A 23,217-nucleotide genomic window follows, 5' to 3' on the forward strand; every position below is an offset into this window, starting at 1 on the left:
CCACACAGCTCCTCCTCGCTCCCCTCTGGACTCCTCCTGCCCGGGGAGGAGAGGGTGCTAGAAAGAGGCGGGGGAAGCCCTCTGTGTCTAGGGGGCCGCCCTCCTGATGGCCACTGCGTGGCCTCGGGCAGCCGCATATACAGTGTCTGCTGTCCGTGCAAATTCTCTCTTGTGTATGAACCTCCAGTCTCCATGCAGTGGAGTCAGTGGTCTGGCTCATGCATCCTTCATCAGCTCTTTTTCATAGGCACTTAAAGGGTGGGGGAGGAAGGGGGTTGAGCTGCAGCACCCCACAAAAAAATATACTGGAGTTCTGAAGGTGAATGAAGAACATAGAGGCATTTTATTTCTCTCTTGTTACACTGATCAAATGTCAAACTCTGTTTTCTAACTTATGCTTATTCTGCTAACATCCAAATTGGTGTTTACTTTTCTTTCACAGAATGCAAAGTGAGAGGATTTAGTCAAGTGAAGTATGTCACACTATTGCTGAGTGTGAACAGAAAGGCTGTAGAAAGTCACTTTTTAGGTCGAGCTTCAATTGTCCTGTTATATCGCTTCAGTGGGGTTTGGCAACCCCACTGATTGTCATTGGCTCCTATCTGTGGCATTCTGTGGCATTCAGAAATGCTGGTTTGTTATTGGTGCATTTGTGTACATGTCCCTGGCGATTTCACTTAGAGAACGTTTTGTTTGGCCATCCCACTGTACAGCTTGTGATGGCCCCTGCTCCTTGTTTTCATTCCTTGGCTAGTTTCATTTGGTAGTGACTCGATAGGCGTATCTATGTGGTTACTTGTGCGAGCACATGCACCCTCGCTCTACTCACACGTTCTCAGCCCGTAACGCTTGCACCTAAATGATGTTGTGTACTCCCACTGCTGCCGCACATACTCTCCTCCCCTTCTAAGAATCGCCAGCCCTCTGGACTCCCACATGTGCCCTCAGAGACCCTTCCCCTTCTCCCTCCATCCGAGCCCCTCCTGCAGTGGTCAGCCATGACCCCGACTACACTTGTTGGTGCCGGTGAGTGGATGTCCAGCTGTCTGCCCGCTCCAGATGAAGGACAGATGATGTTTCTGATGACAATCACAAAGTCCAGGAGTCAGACCCCTTTCTTACACGAAAAACATGCCTCATTTGGAAAATAGGACAGACTGTGAAAGAAACACTGAAGTCTCTTCACAAGCTGGTTAGATAGACCAGTCGTTTGGGAGCCTGCTGCTCTGCTGAAATGTGTGTGCAAGCGTTCGGTTCTCGCGTGACTCCGCTCCCCTTTTCATCCTTCCCAGGCAGGACGACAAAATGCAGCCTCTGTGCTCCCCGAGTCTCTCTCAAAAGTTCTTTGATCTTAACCATCATCCAACTATACCCCACCCCATCCCACCCAACTCCATGCTGGTCCGGGTCCCTCTAGCTGCTCGAGCCTTTCAACCCCTCTGCAGAAACACCTTTCCACCTAAACAGAGGCCTCATTTAAAGCCCCTGCTTTCGGGACCCTCGCGCGTGGTGACTGAAGACCAAAGCGGTCGATAAAGCGCACAGAAACAGAACAGAAACAGGAGTATATAGAAATCAGGGGCCTCATTTATGAGAAGTGACGCATCGCTGTGTGAAAGCAGCGGTGCGTCACTTCTCACTGCGCACTCCTTGCAACATTCCTGATGCGTCATATTTAATGTATGACACATCATGTCGCAAGGAGTTACCGATACGTCAGTATTTCTGACGTATCTGTAAGCGCAAAAGTGACGCATTGCTGGAGTGTGTCACAAAAGTGACGCAACTCCAGCAATGCGTCCTTTCACATGGGGCAAGCCCCATGTGAAAGGGCCTGCGACAGTCTTACGCCTGCTGTGAGGCAGGCGCAAGATTTTGACGCAACGGCGTCCTAAAAGTGACGCAGTGAAATCTCATAGATTTCACTGCGTCACTTCTACGACCTTTCCTTGCGTCAATACGCCGCCCTTGCATACATTATACCTGGCGCAGGTATAATGTGGCGCAGGGGTTTACAAAGTGATGCATCTACCTAGATGCATCACTTTGTAAATATGGCGCAACAAGGCGAATTTTTTACGCCACTGGTGCGTCACAAAAAGTGACGCATCAGCGGCGTAAAAGTGCTGCACAGCCTCATAAATGAGGCCCCAGGTCTTTTGTAGGGTGTCTATTGCTGCTGTCAGTCATGACCGCCAGGAAAATTGATGATCCTTTTGACAGTGCATGGGGGTTAAAAAAAAGAGGTACAGTTTCTCAATGAACATTAATAATAGCGCAGTCGTCACATGTTAGAGCTACCCAAACATGAGCCTGGCTCTGACAGTGACGTCTCGAAGGCCAGTAGTAAATTGCCACTTTCATTTAAAAGTTTTTCCGAATTTTTTTTTTCTTCCTAGGAGTTGCGTGATTGGGCCTGGGCTCTCTCACAAGCACCCCTAATCACGCATCGCACTTTAGAAAGTTGGGATGGGTCATCACCACTCGTGCAGGTACAATTGGGTCACAGGAAGGGGACAAATCCTTTCTTTGGCACCCGCAACCTTAACTGTCTGGATATTCCTTTTCTATTCCACACTGGATAAAAAAAGTTTGTGTATCATGATTCGCCTTTCCTGGCCCCGCAGCTGCTTATCAGAACGGCTGTGACAACGAACCAGCAGGTAAGAGAATGTGTGGCTATTTGTTCTTCTTTTTAAAATCAGGGAAGGCCCAGCAAGACACATACTTCATGAATAATGTCCAGATAACTCTGGTGAATAATAATCCTGCTGGCGAGCAATCCAATGTCAGTCGGCAGTTTTGAAATGCAGATAAACTGCGTTTTATGTGGCTAGCTCAGTGGGTTACTGCCTTTGTCACAGAGATTCTTGTGTTACTTGCAGTTCAGAAGTTACAGTCCTATCATAGGACAGTGACCTATGAACTGTCATCAAAGAGCTGCATGCAAACTTGAATGGTATTGTTAGAACGTAGCTTTTTTTGTGTTGTGATATACTTGGAACTTCCCAGGTCTTTCATTATTCTAATGTTTCTAAAAAGTGTTTGTTTGGCGAGATATACATTTTTATTACTAAAGCCAACCCCCCAGGCACTGGAGTAATCTTTAAATACTGAGTTTGTGTTTCCCAGACCAAATCCCCTTAAAATATACTGCCCACTGGTATGGATGCCATGTGATTCCTACACCTTGTAATCCTCATTAATTTATGTGACATTCCCTGTAGACTGATTTACGTACTTGTTTGATTCATTGTCTCTGTATAATGTGTGCGTGATGTAAAGTACTGTGACACCCTACACTACAAGTTGCGCTATACAACAAATGAAATGCATATGAGAGAGCAGCTATGGGGAGATGAAGGGCACTGTTGCAAAGTGGCAATAAAGGAATACGAGGAGGAGGTTATGGGGGGAGAGGCTTTGGAGCGATGAGGGGCACTGGTGGAGGGTAGAGTGAGGGAATCCGAGAGGGAGGTCATGAGGGGCAGGGGCTACAGATAGATGAGGGGCACTGGAGGAGGGTAACAGTGAGGGAATCCGAGGAGACGGGCATGATGTGGAGGGGCTACAGAGAGATGAGGGGCACTGTCGGAGGGTGGCAGTGAAGGAATCCGAGAAGGAGGCCATTGGTGGAGGGGCTACAGAGAGATGAGGGGCACTGTCGGAGGGTGGCAGTGAAGGAATCCGAGAAGGAGGCCATTGGTGGAGGAGCTATAGAGAGATGAGGGGCACTGGCGGAGGATGGCAGTGAGGGAATCCGAGAAGGAGGCCATTGGTGGAGGGGCTACAGAGAGATGAGGGGCACTGGCGGATGGTAGCAGTGAGAAAATTCGAGGAGTTGGGCATGATGTGGAGGGGCTATGGAGAGATGAGGGGCACTGGGGGAGAGTAGCAGAGAGGGAATCCGAGAAGGAGGCCATTGGTGGAGGGGCTACAGAGAGATGAGGGGCACTGGCGGAGGGTGGCAGTGAGGGAATCCGAGAAGGAAGCCATTGGTGGAGGGGCTACAGAGAGATGAGGGGCAGTGGCGGAGGGTGGCAGTGAGGGAATCCGAGGAGGCGGGCAGGGCATGATGAGGAGGAGCTACGAAGAGATGAGGGGCACTGGTGGAGGGTGATAGTGAGGGAATCAGAGGAGGAGGTCATGAGGGAGAGCCCGAAAAGTGTCACTTGCGTTATACTCCCACCTCAGAAACATCCTCTTCACAGAGATGAGGGGCACTGGTGGAGGGTGATAGTGAGGGAATCAGAGGAGGAGGTCATGAGGGAGAGCCCGAAAAGTGTCACTTGCGTTATACTCCCACCTCAGAAACATCCTCTTCACAAGGAACATTACATGAGAAAAGAACACTTCTTGAGAGTAATTACATTCAGAAAGAGATTTGGAAAGAAAAGAATGCGTTTTACTGTCCCTTGTAAAACTAGGATGGATAAGGAGAGCCCTTAAGCAGGCCTTGATAGACATATAAGTGACAAATTGGGCCTGCAGTGGCCCACCCAAATGCACCCGTAGCTCACCCAAATACAAATTCCTGGAGCTGGGCCTGGCTACAATGCTGTTGTTTTTAGGTGGGTGCATTGTATATGGCCACTTAGCGCACTAAAACTACATAAACTGGAGTGTGCATTTATTAGCTAAACGAGTGGGAACATACTTGTTAGTTTACAATTTTCACCAGTTAAAAAAAGATATGGATACATTTTAATAAGATGAGGAAAATAGGGAGTGATAGAGACCAAAAAGTCAATAAAATTTTAATGCTCTTAAAATTGTGATTTTGGGCTCCGGAAATGTGAAAAATAATGTAAAACCCTGACGTCCGTCTCAATCATCACTCACCACGCCCTCTCCATGAGTGCCACCCATTGTCCTCCAGTTTGCAATATTTTCCATCAACTAACTGTATAAACCTTACAAAGAACTTAATAAATGAATAGTTGTAGGCTGGTCCCATGTCTTGAGCGGCACCAGTATCTAGCCCTGGCTTTTTATCCCACAGTCATTTGTAGGCCAATAGTTGGCAAGACTACAAATCCCAGAATTCAACTTGTTTGCTAAAAAGTTAGTACTGGAAATGGCAAGTAATAGGCCGATAGGCAGCTAATCAAACAGCTACACCCTCCTAATATCCATGAGAAACAATTCTAATAATTGTGATGGCATACGCTGACGACACCCAGCTCTTGTTCTCATGAGGCAAGAAGGATGACTTGGTAGTGGCGGCCCAACATTGGTTGTCCTTGGTTTTTCAGTGGTTGGCTAATGCTCAGCTGAAATGTAACGAGGGAAAATCGGAAGTCCTTCTCTATGGCCTGTTTACTTCAGATTTTAAAGACAGGCTTTGGCCTTCCGGCTTTTCCCGCCCTATGGCAGACAAAAGTGCTGCAAAAAATCTGGGCGTCCAGTTTGATGACAATCTGAATTTCTCTACACAAGTAAAGAAGCTTGCGGGCACCTGCTTTGGCACCTTGAAAATCTTGAGGAAGTTTCTTCCCTATTTGCGTGGCAGGGCCAGAGAAACTGTGATCCGGCTCTTATCTTGTCCCTTTTGGACTATGCCAATGCCTTATTGGTTGGCAGCCCGGTTTCCTTATTAAGAAATTGAAGATTGTTCAAAACTCGGCAGCCAGACTTCTCTTTGGACTGACATCAAGGCACAGTGTGCGCCTTCATTTGCCTTCCTTGCACTGGCTTCCAATTGTTTTGCATCTGAAATTTAAGATGCTGACTATTGCACATAGGGCCCTTTATGGGCATGGTCCTATCTAGCTGCAGAAGAGGTTCGTTTTCTACACACCAGGAAGACAGCTGCGCTCATCCGCCCAGCGGCTGCTACAGACCCCCAGGTTCAATCGCCAAAGACTGGGTGGTAACTCGTTTGTGCGGAAAGCCAGTTTGGCTTGGAACTCGCTGCCCTTGGCTTATCGGGGCATCCAGGATCCATTGCTTTTTCAGAAAAAACTGAAAACTTTGCTCTTCTAGTTGTGGTTTTGTGCTTGTTTGGCCCTCTCTGGTAGTTAGCGCTGGGACACTCTCGAGTAGCTGTGCGCGGTATAAATGAAATATAACATAACATAACAATTTGCCTCCCTCGTGCTCGAGCAATTGTTAATTAGTGAATTGTCTGCCAGAAGAGGCATCTTACAAGATGTGCTGAGGAACACCCTTGCCTCACACACAAAGAAGTAAAACTTTTTTCACTGAAAGGTTAGAGGCTTTTAGGGATACATTTTAATAGAAGAACAGTAGATGTTGCACTCAGGAAAATGTGCTGCATGGGTAAATACCTATGAGGTCCCGAAGGCGAGACCAATTGCATTGGAAATGCTTGTTTTCTAATGTAACCAAACTTGAGCTGTACAAATTCTTTAAATGTATCAGGAGTTAAGAAAGGTCAAAGGAAGCACTTTCGTTTGTAATTATGAAGTGTAAGGGAAACATTTTAATAGGATTAAAACAAATGGAGACACTACTTGGTGATGTGCAAATAATAAATAATGACTGAACCCCGATTTCCACACATCATTTGTTCACTGTATAGTGTGATCAGTACAACTACATGTGTGTATATATTCAGTGGTCATTTGAGTGGAAATGGGCTGTCTGTGTAAATGACAGAGTGCACTAACACACCATGCCTTAGTGATCTGCCTTCACTGACGGCTGCGCCCCAGTGCTTAATTTGAGCCGGTGCTTTCCGGTGCTCAGCACCGGCACTTAATTGCTAGCACCGGCGCTACTGACAGGCTGCCATGTGTTTGGTCTTATTTATTTTTTTTACCCTATTTTAAGTTACTGTTCCAGCAATGCCATGCATCCTTGTGGATTCAATCTCATTGAAAGGTGTGCATGTATTGCTAAACTGAGGTTTTCCACGACAGTATTTCATTTGACTTTTAGCATGATTCTATTTTAGGAGAGGCGGTGCGCCCTGCACTCTGCTCCCGGAGCAGTCTCGGAGGCTTCAGCTGTGGCTGCTAAATGTTGATCTAACATTTATGCTAGGATTCACCACCGGCAGCGGCAGGGCATATTTGCTACATTCATAACTTCCGTGACTCAGAGTCAGGAGGTCAAGACAAGTTTTGTAGCAGACACGTCCTGCTGCCGCCAGCAGCCTGTAGCGTTCTAGTTTATTTACGTCACGCCGACGTGACGTACGGCGGCCATGTTGGCGCCGGGTGCGCGCGCAGGCTTTAGCGCGCCGATCACCGCAGAGAGCAGAGCGCCGGCCGGCGCTCCTCGGATAAATACATTCTTGTGAATAATAAACAAGATTACTTCATCAACCACTGGCTGCGTGTCCTTAATATATAACGTTACAGTGGCGACGAGGGTGGGATAAGCGACCAGACAGACACGAGGAGCACAGAAGGGAAGTTGCACTCCACGTGGCAGCCACGAGGCACAGAAGGATTCACACACACGGTCATCTGGCCCACCCAGACACCAGAAAGGTCTACCTGATGCAACACAGTCGATGAGACGACACAGCCAGACACGACAGGACGCACTGAGGTACAGTGAACCCGAGGAGCGTGGCAGTGCCACAGCCTATCACAGAAGCGGCATATAGGCCGGAGAGGCAGCGCGACCACAGCATAGTCAAGGACACACGCGCCACTTTCCTGCCAACCCACGCCTAGGGGGTGTAGCGCTGGCTACCAAAGAGGAGGAGGTGGGGACTAACAAGAAGAGTCCCCAGAGGAACACGCACACAGGGAACAAGAACAGCACCCCAGGCAGCCCCCCAGGCAAAACCACCGACGTAACAGGCACCAAGGAAGTGAAGATGAGTACCCCGGCGGGGTATGCGATTGCGCCTGTGCAATTCCTGCCGAAGCCCGGAGACCCCCTGATGAAGTGGGAGGACTGGAAAGAATATATAGACAATTTCATAGGGGTCCTAGAGGATGAAAATGAAGAAAAGTTCACTCCTCAGAGAAAGAAACGTATCTTGTTGCTGAATCTAGGTCCAGAGGGACTCAGAATCTACAAGAGTCTAGTACCGAAAAAGAGAGGACACCGACGACGACGTGTATGCGCATGCAGTGGAAGACCTAGATGAACGTTACCGCCCCACCATCTGCGTTTCAGTGGACAGATATAATTTCCAGCAAAGGAAACAAAAGGCGGGAGAAACCATCGAAGAGTATGTAGCGGCCTTGAGAAAACTGGCAGCCACGTGCAAATAAGCACTGTGGGAAGATGAATTCATTAAAGATCAGGTTGTCATGCACACCACGAGTGCAAATGTACAAGACAAGCTGTGGGCGCGTGGCGACACCACACTCAAAGATGTGTTGGTCATTGTCAAGAGGGCGGAACTCGCACGGAGGTGCGCAAATGCAACTAAGAAGGAAGTGGCCACCCCGACCATGGTGAACAGAATACAGGAAGAAGAACACCGCAAAGACCAAAGGAACAAGCAACCAGGGACCAAAGGAACCAGCAGATGGCAAGGGAAACAGGCGAGCAGTGAGAGTAAGAAAACGTGCTATAGGTGCGGAAGTTGGTCCCATGAAGCACACGACAGAAGATGTCCGGCATTCCGGGCCAAATGCCTGCACTGCGGCATCGTAGGCCACTACGAGAAGGTGTGTCGGAAGAAACAGCAAAAGGGAATGGTGAAATATGTTGACCAAAGCGAAGAAGACCTAGAGGACGTCACAGAGGAAGAAGTGGTCACCGTCCTATGCATATACGACCAAGTGTTGAGCGTGGACGGGAAGAGATCAACCAAACCCGTCCTAGACATGTCCATGGGCGGCATCACCATCACAGTAGTGGCAGACACCGGATCTCCATTTACCATCGTGCAAAGGGCAGTGTGGGAAGTAAAGTTCCAACCCAAGTTGGGCCCAGAACTGGAGAAACTAGACATATGGCCAGTCACCTACAATGGGGATCGCATTCCCATGTTAGGATTCCGACACCTGTTGTTTGAGTTTAGAGGCCGATCAGCGTGGTGCAAACTATACGTTGCAGAAAAAGGACCCTCCGTCCTAGGATGGTTAGACCAGGGCGACCTGGGAATGAAACTCGACCCAGGAGGGAAGGAACAGATTCTACTTACAGAACAGGAGGAATGGCCGGACATGAATAAATGGAAGGAGAACTACCCGAAGGTGTTTGGAGGCACAGTAGGAAAAATTTAGAACTTCCAACACAAGATTGTGCTTAAGGAAGGAGCCATTCCAGTAGCACACAAGGTGAGAAATGTACCAATCGCAGTGAGAGAAGCAGTCCAGACGGAACTCCAAGAACTGGAGAGGAAGGGCATCATAGAACCAATCACATGCGCCGAATGGCTGGCGCCCTTGGTAGTCGTAATGAAGCCCAACGGGAAGGTCAGGCTCTGTGTGGACCTGAGAGAACTTAATAAAAACATTGTGGTGGAGAAATTTCCCCTTCCCAGAATTGAGGAGATGCTAGCCAAGACCAGAGGAGTAAGGTGGTACTCCACCATTGACCTAACATCAGCCTACCACCAAATAGCACTGCATCCGGACAGCAAAAGCCTAACATCTTTCATCACCCCGTTCGGGTGCTACCGATTCTGTCGCATGCCGTTCGGACTGGCCTCGGCGGCAGCAGTCTTTCAGAAAATGATGCACCAACTATTCAGAGACTGCGAGGGCGTCCAGTATTTCCAGGACGACATTCTAGTGATGGGGTGTGATAGGATGGATCATGACCGAAAACTAGATAAAGTGCTACAAACACTAGAAGTCAAAGGCCTCACGGCAGAATGGTCAAAATGTCGGTTGGGCCTGCAATCAGTGACATACCTAGGCCATGAGATCGGACAACAAGGGGTCACACCAAAGGCAGAAAATGTGAAGGCCATCGCTGAGGCACCGCCCCCAAGAACAAGGAAGAAGTCAGGTCGTTCTTGGGAATGGCGGAGTACTATAGTAAATTTGTGGTACACTTTGCTTCAAAGACCTACAACATGAGGTTGCTGACCAGAGAGAGCACGGCGTTTCAGTGGACACCGGAAGCCCAAGCAGAGTTTGAACTCATCAAAAAGGAGGTCTCGGGAGCAATACCGCTCAAAGGGTACGACCCACAAGGCACCACGGTGCTCATCACCGACGCCAGCGACAAGGGGCTGGGCGCTGTACTTATGCAAGACCGAGGAAGAGGGGACATGGAGACAATCAGCTTCGCATCCAGGGCATTGACGGATACCGAAAGCAAATACAGCGTCATCGAGAAGGAGATGCTGGCGGTGGTGTGGGCCATGACGAGGTTCCGGCAATTCTTGTGGGGTACTCGATTCCTGCTCAAGACAGATCACAAGCAGTTGGTGAAGGTATTAACATCGTGCGGACATGCCAGCGCCACACCCAGGATATCCAAAATGTCCTTAAAGTTGTTAGAATTCAGATACGATGTAGAATACATCCCCGGAAACAAGAACCGAGTAGCGGACTACTTGAGTAGAGCAGCGGCCATGGAGCCTGGAGAGGAAGACCCGGCAGACAGAGGAGAGATGGTAGCTCTCATAGAAGACCAAGAGAAGCTAATCAGCCAACAAGAATGGACTGAAGCATATGAAGAAGATACCGACATCAAGGAAGTGAAGGCGCACATCATACAAGGATGGCCAGACAAGAGAAAGGTGAAGACGAACCTTAAGCCATATTATGAAGTGAAGGAGGAACTGTCAGTAGGAGACAAGGATATATTCATCTACAGAGGAGACAAGGTGATTCCCCCAAGGAGTCTCATCAACAAGTTATTGGACTTACTACACGAAGGCCATCTGGGCATAGGAAAACTCAAGGCCAGATCGAAACAAAATTACTGGTGGCCAGGTATGGACATAAGAGCAGAGAGGCATGTCAGGGAGTGTCCACAATGTCAAGGAGCTGACAAAACATTGAGACCACTACGTCCAGCTCTTGGAAAGTTCGACAATCCCGCCAACCCGTGGGAAGAGTTGTCCATAGACATTTTAGGACCTGTGCTTGATGACCGAAGCACGCAGAGGTATGTGTGTGTCCTCATAGACCGTTACTCCAAGTGGCCAGAGCTAAAGGTGAGCGAATCCATGGACACTGAGAACATCTTGGAGTTTTTATCCGAAACGTTCACTAGGGAAGGAATTCCCAAGTCCATCTTAAGCGACAACGGGCCACAATTCACGTCGGAAAGATGGAAACAATTCATGGAGAGAAATGGCATCACCATCAGACACACAGCAATTTACCACCCAGCTGGAAATGGCCTGGTAGAACGATATAACAGAGTAGTGATGGGAGCCATACAAGCGGCCATCTCCAGCAATAGAGACTGGAAGAAAGCGCTGGAGAACATGGTGTGGGCCTACAGAATAACTCCCACAAGCACGGGGTACAGCCCGTTTCAAATATTGAGAGGACGTGAACCCTTCACGCACGACAACAGGATCTGGAAGGAGAAGGTGATAACCAGCGAGTGGTCTCCTGCTGTGGTAAGGGCCAACCTGAAAAGAGCACAAACAATCTACACCAATCACTACAACAAACGGAGGAACGTGAAAGAGACTCACTTGGAAAGGGGAGAGTGGGTGAGAGTAAAGCTAGCCACTCTACAAAGGAAAGGAGACAGCAAGTATAGCAAGCCGATGCAAGTCAAGGAAGTATACGATCGAGCGGCTCTGCTGAGCGATGGTAATGTGTGGTCGCAGGACCACATGGCCGGGTGCAACAAGATATTGAGATGGGGACGAAGGAACTCGGAAGGTGAAGACATGGATGACTTGAATGTGGAAAGTAGGCCAAGCGGAAGTGAGCAAGGGGATGGAGCAAGTGCAGTGGAGGCGCGAGAAGGTGAAGAAGGGAGCGAGACTCCAGGAGCGGAGATGGACATGTCGGGAGGAAATATGAACAGTGATGGAGCGGTGAGCGAAGGAATGGAAGACACGGGAGCGCAGTGTCAAGAGACTCGAGAGAACACTGGTAAGGTTACCAGGAGTGGAAGGCAAGTCATAAGGCCCTCCAGATTTCGAGACTTTGAACTAGACAACGAACTGTAAGTGACTGTACTTGTTGTTGGTAAAAGGGGGAGATATGTAGCGTTCTTGTTTATTTACGTCACGCCGACGTGACGTACGGCGGCCATGTTGGCGCCGGGTGCGCGCGCAGGCTTTAGCGCGCCGATCACCGCAGAGAGCAGAGCGCCGGCCGGCGCTCCTCGGATAAATACATTCTTGTGAATAATAAACAAGATTACTTCATCAACCACTGGCTGCATGTCCTTAATATATAATGTTACACAGCCGGAGTTAGATTTACGGGCATGGCAGGCTTGCACTGCAGTTAATTGAAATTAATACAAATGTTGCTCCAGCACCGGAGGGAGTCGACCCACCGCACCGGGGTGCAGGTGGTTGAGTGAACAGCCCGGGGCAGGCTTTGTTCTGGGGTTGTTCACCACATAAGGCGCACCAGTGTGTCCACGCAGCTTCTCAACATCAGAAGTCGGAGCCTTTGAGGCCACGGCAAGGGCAATGTAAGTGCAGCCTGGAATATGAACTCTCTCTTACTCTGAGTATAAATATGCTTTCATTGATTAGCGCTTGCCGCACCCTGTCTTGCTCCTTAGCTTCAATCTTATCCGAGTTTTACTTTTGCTAATCCATGTCTTCCTCCTTCAACCCCTATTGATTCTCCGTTCCACGCACCTCGCACATGTTTCTGCCAATCGTAAACTGTCTGCTAAATTGTATGAGAGATGACTGCGCCTGTGCGCCGGCCTCAGCCTGTGAGGTATTGCAAAATGGTGTTTGACAGCGTGTCTTGTGCTTGTTAGCTGAGCCTGTGTGACTCTTAGACAGCTCAGATGCCTCCATGTGTAACTTGTTCATGCTGGCCCATCGCATAAACTTCCTTTTGGGCTAGAGACACCATTTCTGGTGCTTTGCAGCAGTTTTAAAATCTTCATGGAGTTTCTTGTTGCTCAAATGCGTGTATATTTTCTGATATTTATATGTTTCCCTCATCAGCATTGCTTGATTTTGTTTGCAAGAAAGTGTCACTCATAGTCGTTGAAATGTGACTCATAATTGCTCTTTAATTATATAAATGTCACACATAGCTATCTGAAACCTTGGCAGCTATGTTTCCAGGTCATGAATGGCAGAACCACCCATAGTAAATGTGATGACCAGGGCAGAGATGCCGGACATTAGGACCCTGTGGGTCACAGGGCTGTGACCAGGTCACCGGACACCACTTCCTGTGGGTGGACAGGATAGGGGCATTATGCTGCAGGATGAGGACGAGGGCAGATGTGTGATGGCAGACTAAGAAGCAATTGCAATAAAGAAGAATCTGTATACCTACCCCATTGTGTCCAGAGTGCTTACTGATCGTCGGGGATCTGACAACTGGCGACGAGGCGGATCCGGTCCCTGCGTGCAGAAACACAGAAGTCGCGATTTTAAAGCCAGGAGCCCACCCTGGATCGCGTTGCAGCCGAGAAGAAGAGGGAAGAGTGAAGCGCCGTCCAGCATTCAGCGGCGATGTGGGAGCCCACCCCAACCGCCGCGAAAGAAACGAGCAAGAAAGCTGGTAAGCGCTAAGCGCTAGCGCGAAGAGCGCGCGAAGTTTAAAGAGCTCAGAGCCAGCGCTAGCTCTCGCGAGAGTCTCGGCGGCCATATTGGGGCCAGGCGCAGGAGCCAATCAAACGAAGACTCAGAGCGGCGGCCATTTTGAAGTCAGGCGGCGCCCGGATTGGCCTAGAAGTCTCGCGAGAGTCTCGGCGGCCATCTTAAAGTCAGGCGCGAGAGCCAATAAGAAAGCAGGAAAGTTTGGGCGGCCATTTTAAAGGCAGGCAAAATCGAAAAACAGAAGGAGAGGCGCCGAATACAAAGAAAAGAAGGAATAAACACAGACAAAGGCAATAATAAAGGGAACAAACAGAAATAAAGTGAAAAAAAGAAAGAAAGACTGTCTGAAATAGAAAGTAATTAAGAAAAGGAAAAAATAACAAGGGGGACAAAGTATCACCCCACAAAGAAGAATAAGAATAACAAAGAAGGAACATACAAGATATCAAGCAAATAAATAAGTGTCAAAAGAGTCAAAATGCCAGACACGAAATCGCAGAGTCAGAGTGCACAATTCCGCAGACCAGTGCCTTTCGTTGTATCGGAGCCACAGGTGGGCATCCGGTGGGAAAAGTGGATCACAAAATTTGAACGATACCTGAAGGCGACTGATGTTGTACCTGAGAAGAAGCTGGATCTACTGCTAAACTTAGTGGGGGATGAGGTGGAAGACCTCCTCATAACACTCCCACAAAGTGAATTAGAAACTTATGACAAGTTGAAAAAGTGTCTAACGGCTAAGTTTGACCCACAAAGAAATGTTGATTTCGAGAGATATTCGTTCCACATGGCATACCAGCAGCCAGAAGAGTCAATGGATGATTTCGCAACGAGGCTAAGAAAGCTGGTAGCATATTGCGAATTTGAAAAGTATGACAATGAACAGGCACTTCGTCTCAAAATGATAGAAGGCTGCAGAGACACGGAATTTCGCACAAGATTACTGAAAGAACCGATCACCTTGGAGAAAATACTTGACCTAGCGAGGGCAGAAGCAAGAGCGATTGTACAAGCGAAACAGATGGATCGAAAGGGCGAACAGATACATCGAATTACAGACACAGGCAGAAAAGGGAACTGGAAAGGAGGACACAAGGAACAGGCGCCGAAGAAACAAAGTTCCCAATGCTATAGATGCGGCCTGGAATTTCCCCACCGAGGACCATGCCCAGCATTTGGTCAAACATGCAGAAAATGTAACAGAAGCAACCACTTTGCCACCATGTGCCAAGGTGGCCAATTCAAAAGTGAACGTGGCAGGCCAGGAAAAACAAGACAATCAACAACAAAACATGTAAGACACATGGATGCGACGGAGAGGAGCTCGTCGGGGGGATCAGAAGAAGAGGAGGAAGAGATAACAAGCAAAGTAGAACGCCTATATCTCATGACCACGGATGAAGGGCATGGAGAAGAACATATCAGGCTAATAGACAGGAAGTCAATAAAGAAGACAGATTGGGTAACAATTGATGTAGGGCCACACCAAACAAAGTTTGTACTAGACAGCGGAGCTACATGCAACATCATGTGTGCCTCTGAATATGACAAGATGAAGAAGAAGCCGCCGCTACAACCATCAAGTGTAAGAGTATTCACATGGGGCGCACAACATCCTGTAACCAACATGGGAAAGTTCACGGACACCATGACACACAACGGCAAAACTGTCGTAGAAGAAATACACGTGTTACGAGGAGACATTCCAGCACCATGCCTACTAAGCAACGTAACAGCAAAAATAATGGGACTACTGAAAATGATGTATCACATGTCGGAAAAAGAGAGCATACTACAGGAGTTCCCGAAGCTGACAGACGGCCTAGGGAAACTTGAAGGAAAGCAAATAACACTACACATAAACGAGGCTGTCAGGCCAGTTGCACAGCACCACCGAAGGGTGCCAATACATTTACAACCCCAAGTAGAGGAGGAAATAAAGGCGCTACTGGCCCAAGACATCATCGAGCCGGCAGAAGGACCAACGCCATGGGTGTCCCCAATAGTGGCTGTACCAAAGAAAGACACTACACAGATAAGGATCTGTGTGGACATGAGAATACCGAATACAGCCATCGAGAGAGAAAGGCACCCAGGGCCACATCTGGATGACATGATAAGCTGCCTGACAGGGATGAGAAAATTTTCAAAACTAGACCTGTGCAAGGGATACCACCAACTGGAACTAGACGAGCAATCAAGATACATAACGACCTTCTCAACGCACCTTGGACTGTTTCGTTACAAAAGACTGAGTTTTGGAATATCGTCAGCAGCAGAAATATTCCAAGAAACGATCAGGCAGATAATAAGACCGATAACGAACAGTCTAAATTACAGCGACGACATCCTGGTTTTTGGGAAGTCGGACGGGGAGCATGACACGGCACTGAGGGCAGTATGTTCACGGCTGGTAGAGGTGGGCCTGACAGTAAACGAGAAGAAATGCGAGCTGGGGAGAGAAGAACTGGTGTTCTTTGGACACATATTCTCACAAAAAGGAATGAGACCTGACAAGAGTAAAATAGACACGCTCGAAAAAGCGAGTGAGCCTAAAGATGTTGCTGACGTGCGCTCGTTCCTTGGCCTTGCCAGCTACTGCGCGAGGTACATAAAGGACTTTGCGACGGTGAGCGCACCCTTGAGAGAACTGACAAAACAAGGGCAGCCATTTGAATGGACCACAGAGTGCACAAAAGCGTTTGAAGAGATAAGGGCGTCAGTGACAGCAGTTGACCACTTAGCATATTTGACCCGAACTTATGCACAGAACTAACAGTAGACGCCAGCCCAGTAGGTTTGGGTGCAATACTAGCACAACACAAACCAGGAAAAGACTCACCTCGACAAGTAGTAGCATACGGAAGCAAAAGCTTGTCAGATGTTGAGAGAGCCTACTCTCAACCAGAGAAAGAGAGCCTGGCGGTGGTATGGGCATGTGAGCACTACCACATGTTCATATATGGAAAACCGTTCACAATAGTGACAGACCACCAAGCGCTAGTGACCATCTATGGCAACCCGAAAGCGAAAATACCGCCGAGAATAGAAAGGTGGGGAATAAGGTTGATGGACTACAACTTTAAGATAATACACAAGCCAGGCAAAGATCAAAATCCAGCAGACTATATGTCGCGACACCCGCTCCCGCACCGGAGTAATAGCACCACAATGGCAGAAGAATACCTCAACTTCATAGTGAAACAAAGCACCCCAGCACCAATAACAAGTGAAGAACTGGAACTGGAGACAAAAAGAGATCCGACAATGAAGACAATAGGAACAATAGTGAGGCTACAAAGATGGAGACACATTAATAACAACACTATCACAGAAGAAGGAGTTGACAAAGAAGAACTATTGGCGTTCAAAAAGATAGGCGAAGAATTGTCGGAGACAGAAAAAGGAGTTCTGATGAGAGGTTCAAGGGTTGTAATACCACCTCGCCTAAGAAAAAGAACAGTCAAAATAGCACACGAGTCACACAGAGGAATAGTAGCGACAAAGAAGATGCTGAGAGAAAGAGTGTGGTTCCCAGGACTAGACAGCATGGTAGAGGAAGAAGTGGCACAGTGCTACACCTGTCAAATAACGGGACAATCCAGCAAGCCTACACCGCTGAGGATGTCGGAATTACCATTGGCAGTATGGACTGAATTAGCGGCAGACTTCTATGGGCCACTAGAGACTGGAAGATACCTGCTGGTAGTCATTGACGAGTTTTCAAGATTCCCAGTAGTAAGGGAAGTGGCATCGACATCAGCAAATGCCACCTTACCAGTGCTGGACGACATATTCGCTGCCTGGGGCTCACCACAAACACTGAAAACAGACAATGGCCCTCCATTTTCAGGAGAAGAATTCCGCAGGTTCATGGAATACCTGGGGATCAAACACAGGAAAATAACGCCACTGTGGCCCCAAGCCAACGGAATGGCAGAAAGATTCATGGGGACCATCAAAAGGGCCATCCAAAGAGCAAAAGTGACACAGATCTCCATTGGACAAGCGCTGTGTCAGGTGCTACGAGACTATAGGAACACCCCCCACAGCACCACGGGCAAATGCCCAGCAGAACTGGTGCTAGGAAGAACAAGCAAGACGAGGCTACCACAGAGAGAAACAACAGCAGACACCAACAGACAAGAAATCGCAGAAAGAGACAGCAAAGAGAAGAAAAAAATGAAAGAATACGCTGACAAAAAGAAACATGCAGCGGAAAACCAACTAAAAGAAGGGGACATAGTAATAGTGAAACAAACCCAGCACAGAAAATCAGACAGCCCTTTTTCAAAAGAGCCGCTGGTAATAACTGGAGTAAAAGGGTCAATGGTGACCGCAGCATCAGACAATCGGATTGTAACAAGAAACAGCTCGCATTTCAAGGAGCTAAAAATGGAAAAAGAAGAAAGAGCAATAACAACGGCGGAAGTGGAGGAAAGAGAACAAGGAACAAACGGAGAAGTGACAACACACAAAGAAGAAGGTGGAGGACCAGAGCAGAGCGGAGAACAAAGACCAAGAAGAGAATGCAAAAAGACAAAGAGACTATTAGAAGAAATGTAGAGAGTCTCTCTATCTATCTCTATCTCTATCTCTATCTCTCTCGCTCTCTCTCTCTCTCTCTCTCTCTCTCTCTCTCTCTCTCTCTCTCTCTCTCTCTCTTTCTCTCTTTCTCTCTTTCTCCCGCTATATCTATATCTCTCCCTAACCGCAGCACAGTCAGTTGCAGTGTGGGTAAGGATTTGTACATGGGGAAAAGCATTTGTTGTAACAAAGGGGGAGATGTGATGACCAGGGCAGAGATGCCGGACATTAGGACCCTGTGGGTCACAGGGCTGTGACCAGGTCACCGGACACCACTTCCTGTGGGTGGACAGGATAGGGGCATTATGCTGCAGGATGAGGACGAGGGCAGATGTGTGATGGCAGACTAAGAAGCAATTGCAATAAAGAAGAATCTGTATACCTACCCCATTGTGTCCAGAGTGCTTACTGATCGTCGGGGATCTGACAGTAAAGAGAGAGAGAGATGCAGCCAAGGCTGTGAACGGTTTCTCTGCCTGAGGATGGAAATGAAAAGCAGAGAGAAATAAACGGGTCACGAATACTAGAAGGACCATGTGTGGCACAGCTAGACAGCTAGACAGTGTTCCGTTTTTTGGGTATGGGCTCATAATAGCAGGTTTGTCTGACAGCGAAGAATGCAGCAAGCAGGGGCCAGCAGCCAGCCTGGCCTGTTACTGGCCCGTGCTGCTTTTGTATATGATCTTTGAGGTCCAGGCGCAGGTGTCCGGTGTGGAGGAGAAATGAGGAGCCTGGAGGAGGCTCCGGATTTGCACCACCTGCAGGAAAAACCTTTGGGGATAGGCGAGGCACAAGGGGTGCAGGTGCACCACATGCAGTATGAGTCACAGACCCCAATGATCAGGCAAGGTCAGTCCATCTTGTGCAAGGGGAAGCACATAGGCCAGTCAATGCACAACAGAGGGGTGGGTCCACCATGGCTACTAAAAACAACCTGAAAATGCCTTTGGCCAAGCAGGGCCTGCGGTGCCTGCACCATCTGTATGTAACATATCCAGGGGAAGGGACAACAGCAGCTGCGTGACGATGGCTCTGAGGGTCTCTTTACCACCCTACAGGACCATATCCCAAAAACTTGCTAGCTGTTGGAGCCATGTTTCTGGCCGCCCCAGACAGTGTGTTGACCTGCAATCAGTTGATGGGGGCTTGCTTTGAAGAGCCACGTTGCTGTGTGGCAGTACTGGAGCTGTCCATCGCGTCAAAACACCAGCAAGCTCACGCCCTGAGCTGCCACCTCTTCAATTGCATGTACCGGGGCCACAGCATATGCACCTACTCATTACACTGGCTACAACAGCTTTACCAGCTCCCGGTAAATGAGAGTGCCACCTGCCAGCCGGAGCCCGCCAGCAACGTTCTGCAGAGGCTGGCATTGTTCGCAGAACAGGAAGTAAGAGCAACCAGCAGCTGAAAGTGCAAATTGGCACCTGTAGCACACATGCAGTGTTTGAGGTTACATGTTGAGGAAATGTACTAAATGAGCAATTTCCATCGGTGGTGAGGGGGTCATAGTAAAACATGTTATCTATGATTGAGGTGAAGACAATGACTCACTGCATCCTATTTGAAGCACTCACACATTTTGCCCATACATCGGAGATAGCATCAGGTTATTACAACTGAGCACTTTTTAAGATTGCACTGTTCCTGCTGTAGTCTCAGACAACTTAACCCATTTTTAGGCCTGGCTTGACAGCAGAACTTTCACCAGACATAATGTGATCAGTTAAGAAAATGGCTTTAAGTGTCAGTACCAGGTGAGGGGATTTGGCTCAGCCCATATGTTGGTAGCCGGCATACATGTTTTGACTCTGCAGAATTTGTGTAAGTATATTCACAAAGAATGCTTGCCCTCCAAGCAGCTCTGATCATTGTGTTTCTACATTGAGCTGGTCTTAGATACATGATAATATACAGGTTTTTATTTTTTACTCTGGCAGCACCACAGTTGGGAGGGAGGCAATCTTAAACACAAAACTGCACTCTGAAGTCTTAAGTTAATGAGTCCATGGATACACTAGTCCACATGGACTTTTTGTCTGCCTTCACAGTTTAAAGGGTGCTTGAACCTTATGTCATCAACATCAAAGAGCTTTCAGAGTCCTACTGAAACAGGGATTTAGGCTCCATCCACATATTAATACCTCTGCAGACCTAAAAAAAAATCATAACTTCCAGGTACCAGGTATGGTAACTTGAAGAATCCATTTGACCTAAATGTTATATACATGACCCATAAACTGGTCTCATTACGTCATCCTATGGAAATATTACATTATTCAAATCCACTGTTTTCTTATTTATCACATACGAGAGCACATTCAAATTTGTGAGTTCAGCATCCTGCTGTACAAAAAAAATCTATTTGCTTTGATTGAATCGACTAACTGTATGCTCTTTGCAGAATAAGAATCTTCGAGGGGCTGAGCCGGTAGATTGGAAGGGGTTAGTTAACCCGTTCCAATGGTGGCTGGGAGGTTGCTTTCAGGAAGGGTCTGCCTTTTCAGCCCTGAAATCCACTCAGTCAGCCCTCCCTCCCTCACAGCACACTGCGCCTCAGTCAAAGCAGGAGTCCCTCTATCCCTTGAGGGTGCCTATCACAACCACTTAAGAGAAACCCTATTATAAAAGCAGTGGCGCACACGCACCACTATCTCACCTTCAGCTCTGAGGGGAACACCTCCTACCACTGTACACTACCTAGGGTTGCAAAATGGATTTTTGCGCAGGCTTGTGCTTTATAGAGCTGTGTTGGAAATTTAAGATAGTGTCAGAGCTCATGTGGCTGCAATTGGATTATACATGGTGGTTGTTTGTCGACATTTGGGCTATGCTTGGACACTAGGGGCAGTGCGTGGGTGGTGAATTTGAAGACGTTACAGTGCATATTATGACTGTGCAAGCCTAATGCACCTGGATATTTGATGGACATGACCCACTATATATATCATGGAATCACGGGGTATTATATCTGTCTTTCAGAAGTGCCAGTTGAGGATGTGGGTAGAGCCAAAAGAGTAAGTGGGTGGAGCCTGTGGTAGGCGTGGGTGGAGCTGGTAAAGTGGGTGTGGCCTCCCCCAAAAAATTGAGCACCTGCACTTAATATTTTACAAATTAAGCACTGCTGCGCCCTCACTCTGAAAATTGTGCCCGCGCCACGGTTTTGGTTAGGACATGGTTTTCTCTCTTTTCATGCCTGTTGCTTGTGGTTTGTCTTGCAGGTTCGCCAAGTACTACGGGCGCAATGAGTCGGAGTCTCGGACGCTGATCAAGGTTTACGGCATCCGGATTGACGTGATCGTGCACGGACAGGTTCTTCCCTCATCCCTTCCGATCTCTGTGCAGGGCAGGGGGTGCGGTGCACGCCCCTCCCCCCGCTCGTAGCTGCTGCGTAGACCGCAACCCCCTGGGGCACATGGGTTACTTACTGTAATGGCTCGGTTGCACTCTTCACCTCACTAGCACTCAGCCTATCTCGTTCCACCATTCACAGAGTTGGCGCTAGAACAGCCGGCATTTGCCTCATCACCAGACACAAGCACGCGCTGACATACAGCACTTATCTCAGCGGTTCAGTGAATACACCTAAGCGGTTCCGTCATCTTAATGATCTGCTACGCACTCTTCACACCCTGGGGCAGATTTACAAGCCCCTTGCGCCACTTTTGCGTCACTTTTAATGGGAAAATTGACGCAAAAGTGGTGCAACAAGGGGCTTGTAAATCTGCCCTCATGTATACACTCACACGTCATATCCCTCATAAGCACAGGCACACGCGCACCCGTGCTTCACTCTCCCCATCGCTCCAGTGGGCAAGCTCACACCGCCGACGTTGTATATTTAGTTCACTCATCGCTCCTATGTACGCACACATTAGCACTAAAGTGCACGTGGTGCAGCAAGCACCGGGAAGCCTGCTCACACATGGGCACTATCGCACCTCTGCAGGCTCACACAACCACTTCCGTGCGCACACTCACGAGCACCCACTAAAGCCATCACGCAGAAGCGCGCACCTGCACTAACACTCATTAACACATCCATCCCATCACTACAGTGAAAATACCAACTCCATCATGCTAAACACACAGCAGCGGACGGCAAGAGAGCAGGGAGTGCGGTAACGAGAAGATAGGGCTACAGCCACACTCCATTTACACCCCCAAAATGTAACGGGGCCCCAGGGTCCAAACCGCCACCCACCACCGCTGCAGCAAAGGGCTGAATACCTGGGGCCTTATTTATGAAGGCCTTGCGCCACCGGTGCGTCACTTTTTCCCATGTTAAAAGTGACGCACCGGCGGCGCAAGGCCTTCATAAATAAGGCCCCTGCTCTTCACGCAGAATCTCATTGTGGTGGAAAGTGAGAATACCGGGATTATTACAAGAGTGTGCTCCATCGAACCCCTCTATGTCCCCTACCGTCGTGAGGTATTACACCCCCGTCCCCGTCCCTATTAATACCTTCCCCTGTTCACCCAGGCTCCTCTCTACGGACCCCCTCTTCCGTACCCCACCCATTGCTTGTTAGCTGGGTTCACGTTTTAAAAAGCCACATACACACACCATCACCACACACATTGGTATTTGCTCTCTTGTCCATGCTGACACCATTCCAGCCTTGCACACTCTGGCCCTGTTACTGACATGCTTGCACTGATAGCAGTGCAAACACGAATCATTTCATAGACTTATGCACACTAGGACAGACCCTTGGATGTACACACTGACCCCATCTGTGGCCTATGCACACTGACACCATCACTGTCATGCACACACGGAAACCACAACTACCATGAACACAATGACACCACCATGCACTCACCGACCCCACCATTACCGTGCATTACGGTAGTGTTGTCCTGCTTTGAGTCATCAGACATTGGACTACATCGTACACTGGTGAACTTTTTTCATCGTTTTGGAAAAAACATTGGATGCCATGGCTCCAGCATCTGAAGGGAAGGGGCATGATTAGACAATAATCGTTTTGGCCCTGGTAGCCTTAATGCTTATCACTTGGATC

The 23,217-nt window shown here is 48.4% G+C and overlaps 1 protein-coding gene across 1 annotated transcript in view; it reads left to right on the plus strand.

Moving 5' to 3' along the window:
• Nucleotides 1-23,217, plus strand: part of P2RX2 (purinergic receptor P2X 2) — a 223,623-nt gene that overhangs the window by 166,984 nt on the left and 33,422 nt on the right. The window contains exon 9 of the mRNA XM_086943186.1: nucleotides 21,412-21,502. Within this exon, the coding sequence (XP_086799312.1) occupies nucleotides 21,412-21,502 (91 nt within the window). The remainder of the gene's footprint in view (nucleotides 1-21,411; nucleotides 21,503-23,217) is intronic.

The sequence above is a fragment of the Lissotriton vulgaris genome, chromosome 11 (genome assembly GCF_964263255.1).
Source record: "Lissotriton vulgaris chromosome 11, aLisVul1.2, whole genome shotgun sequence".
Classification (NCBI taxonomy): domain Eukaryota; kingdom Metazoa; phylum Chordata; class Amphibia; order Caudata; family Salamandridae; genus Lissotriton; species Lissotriton vulgaris.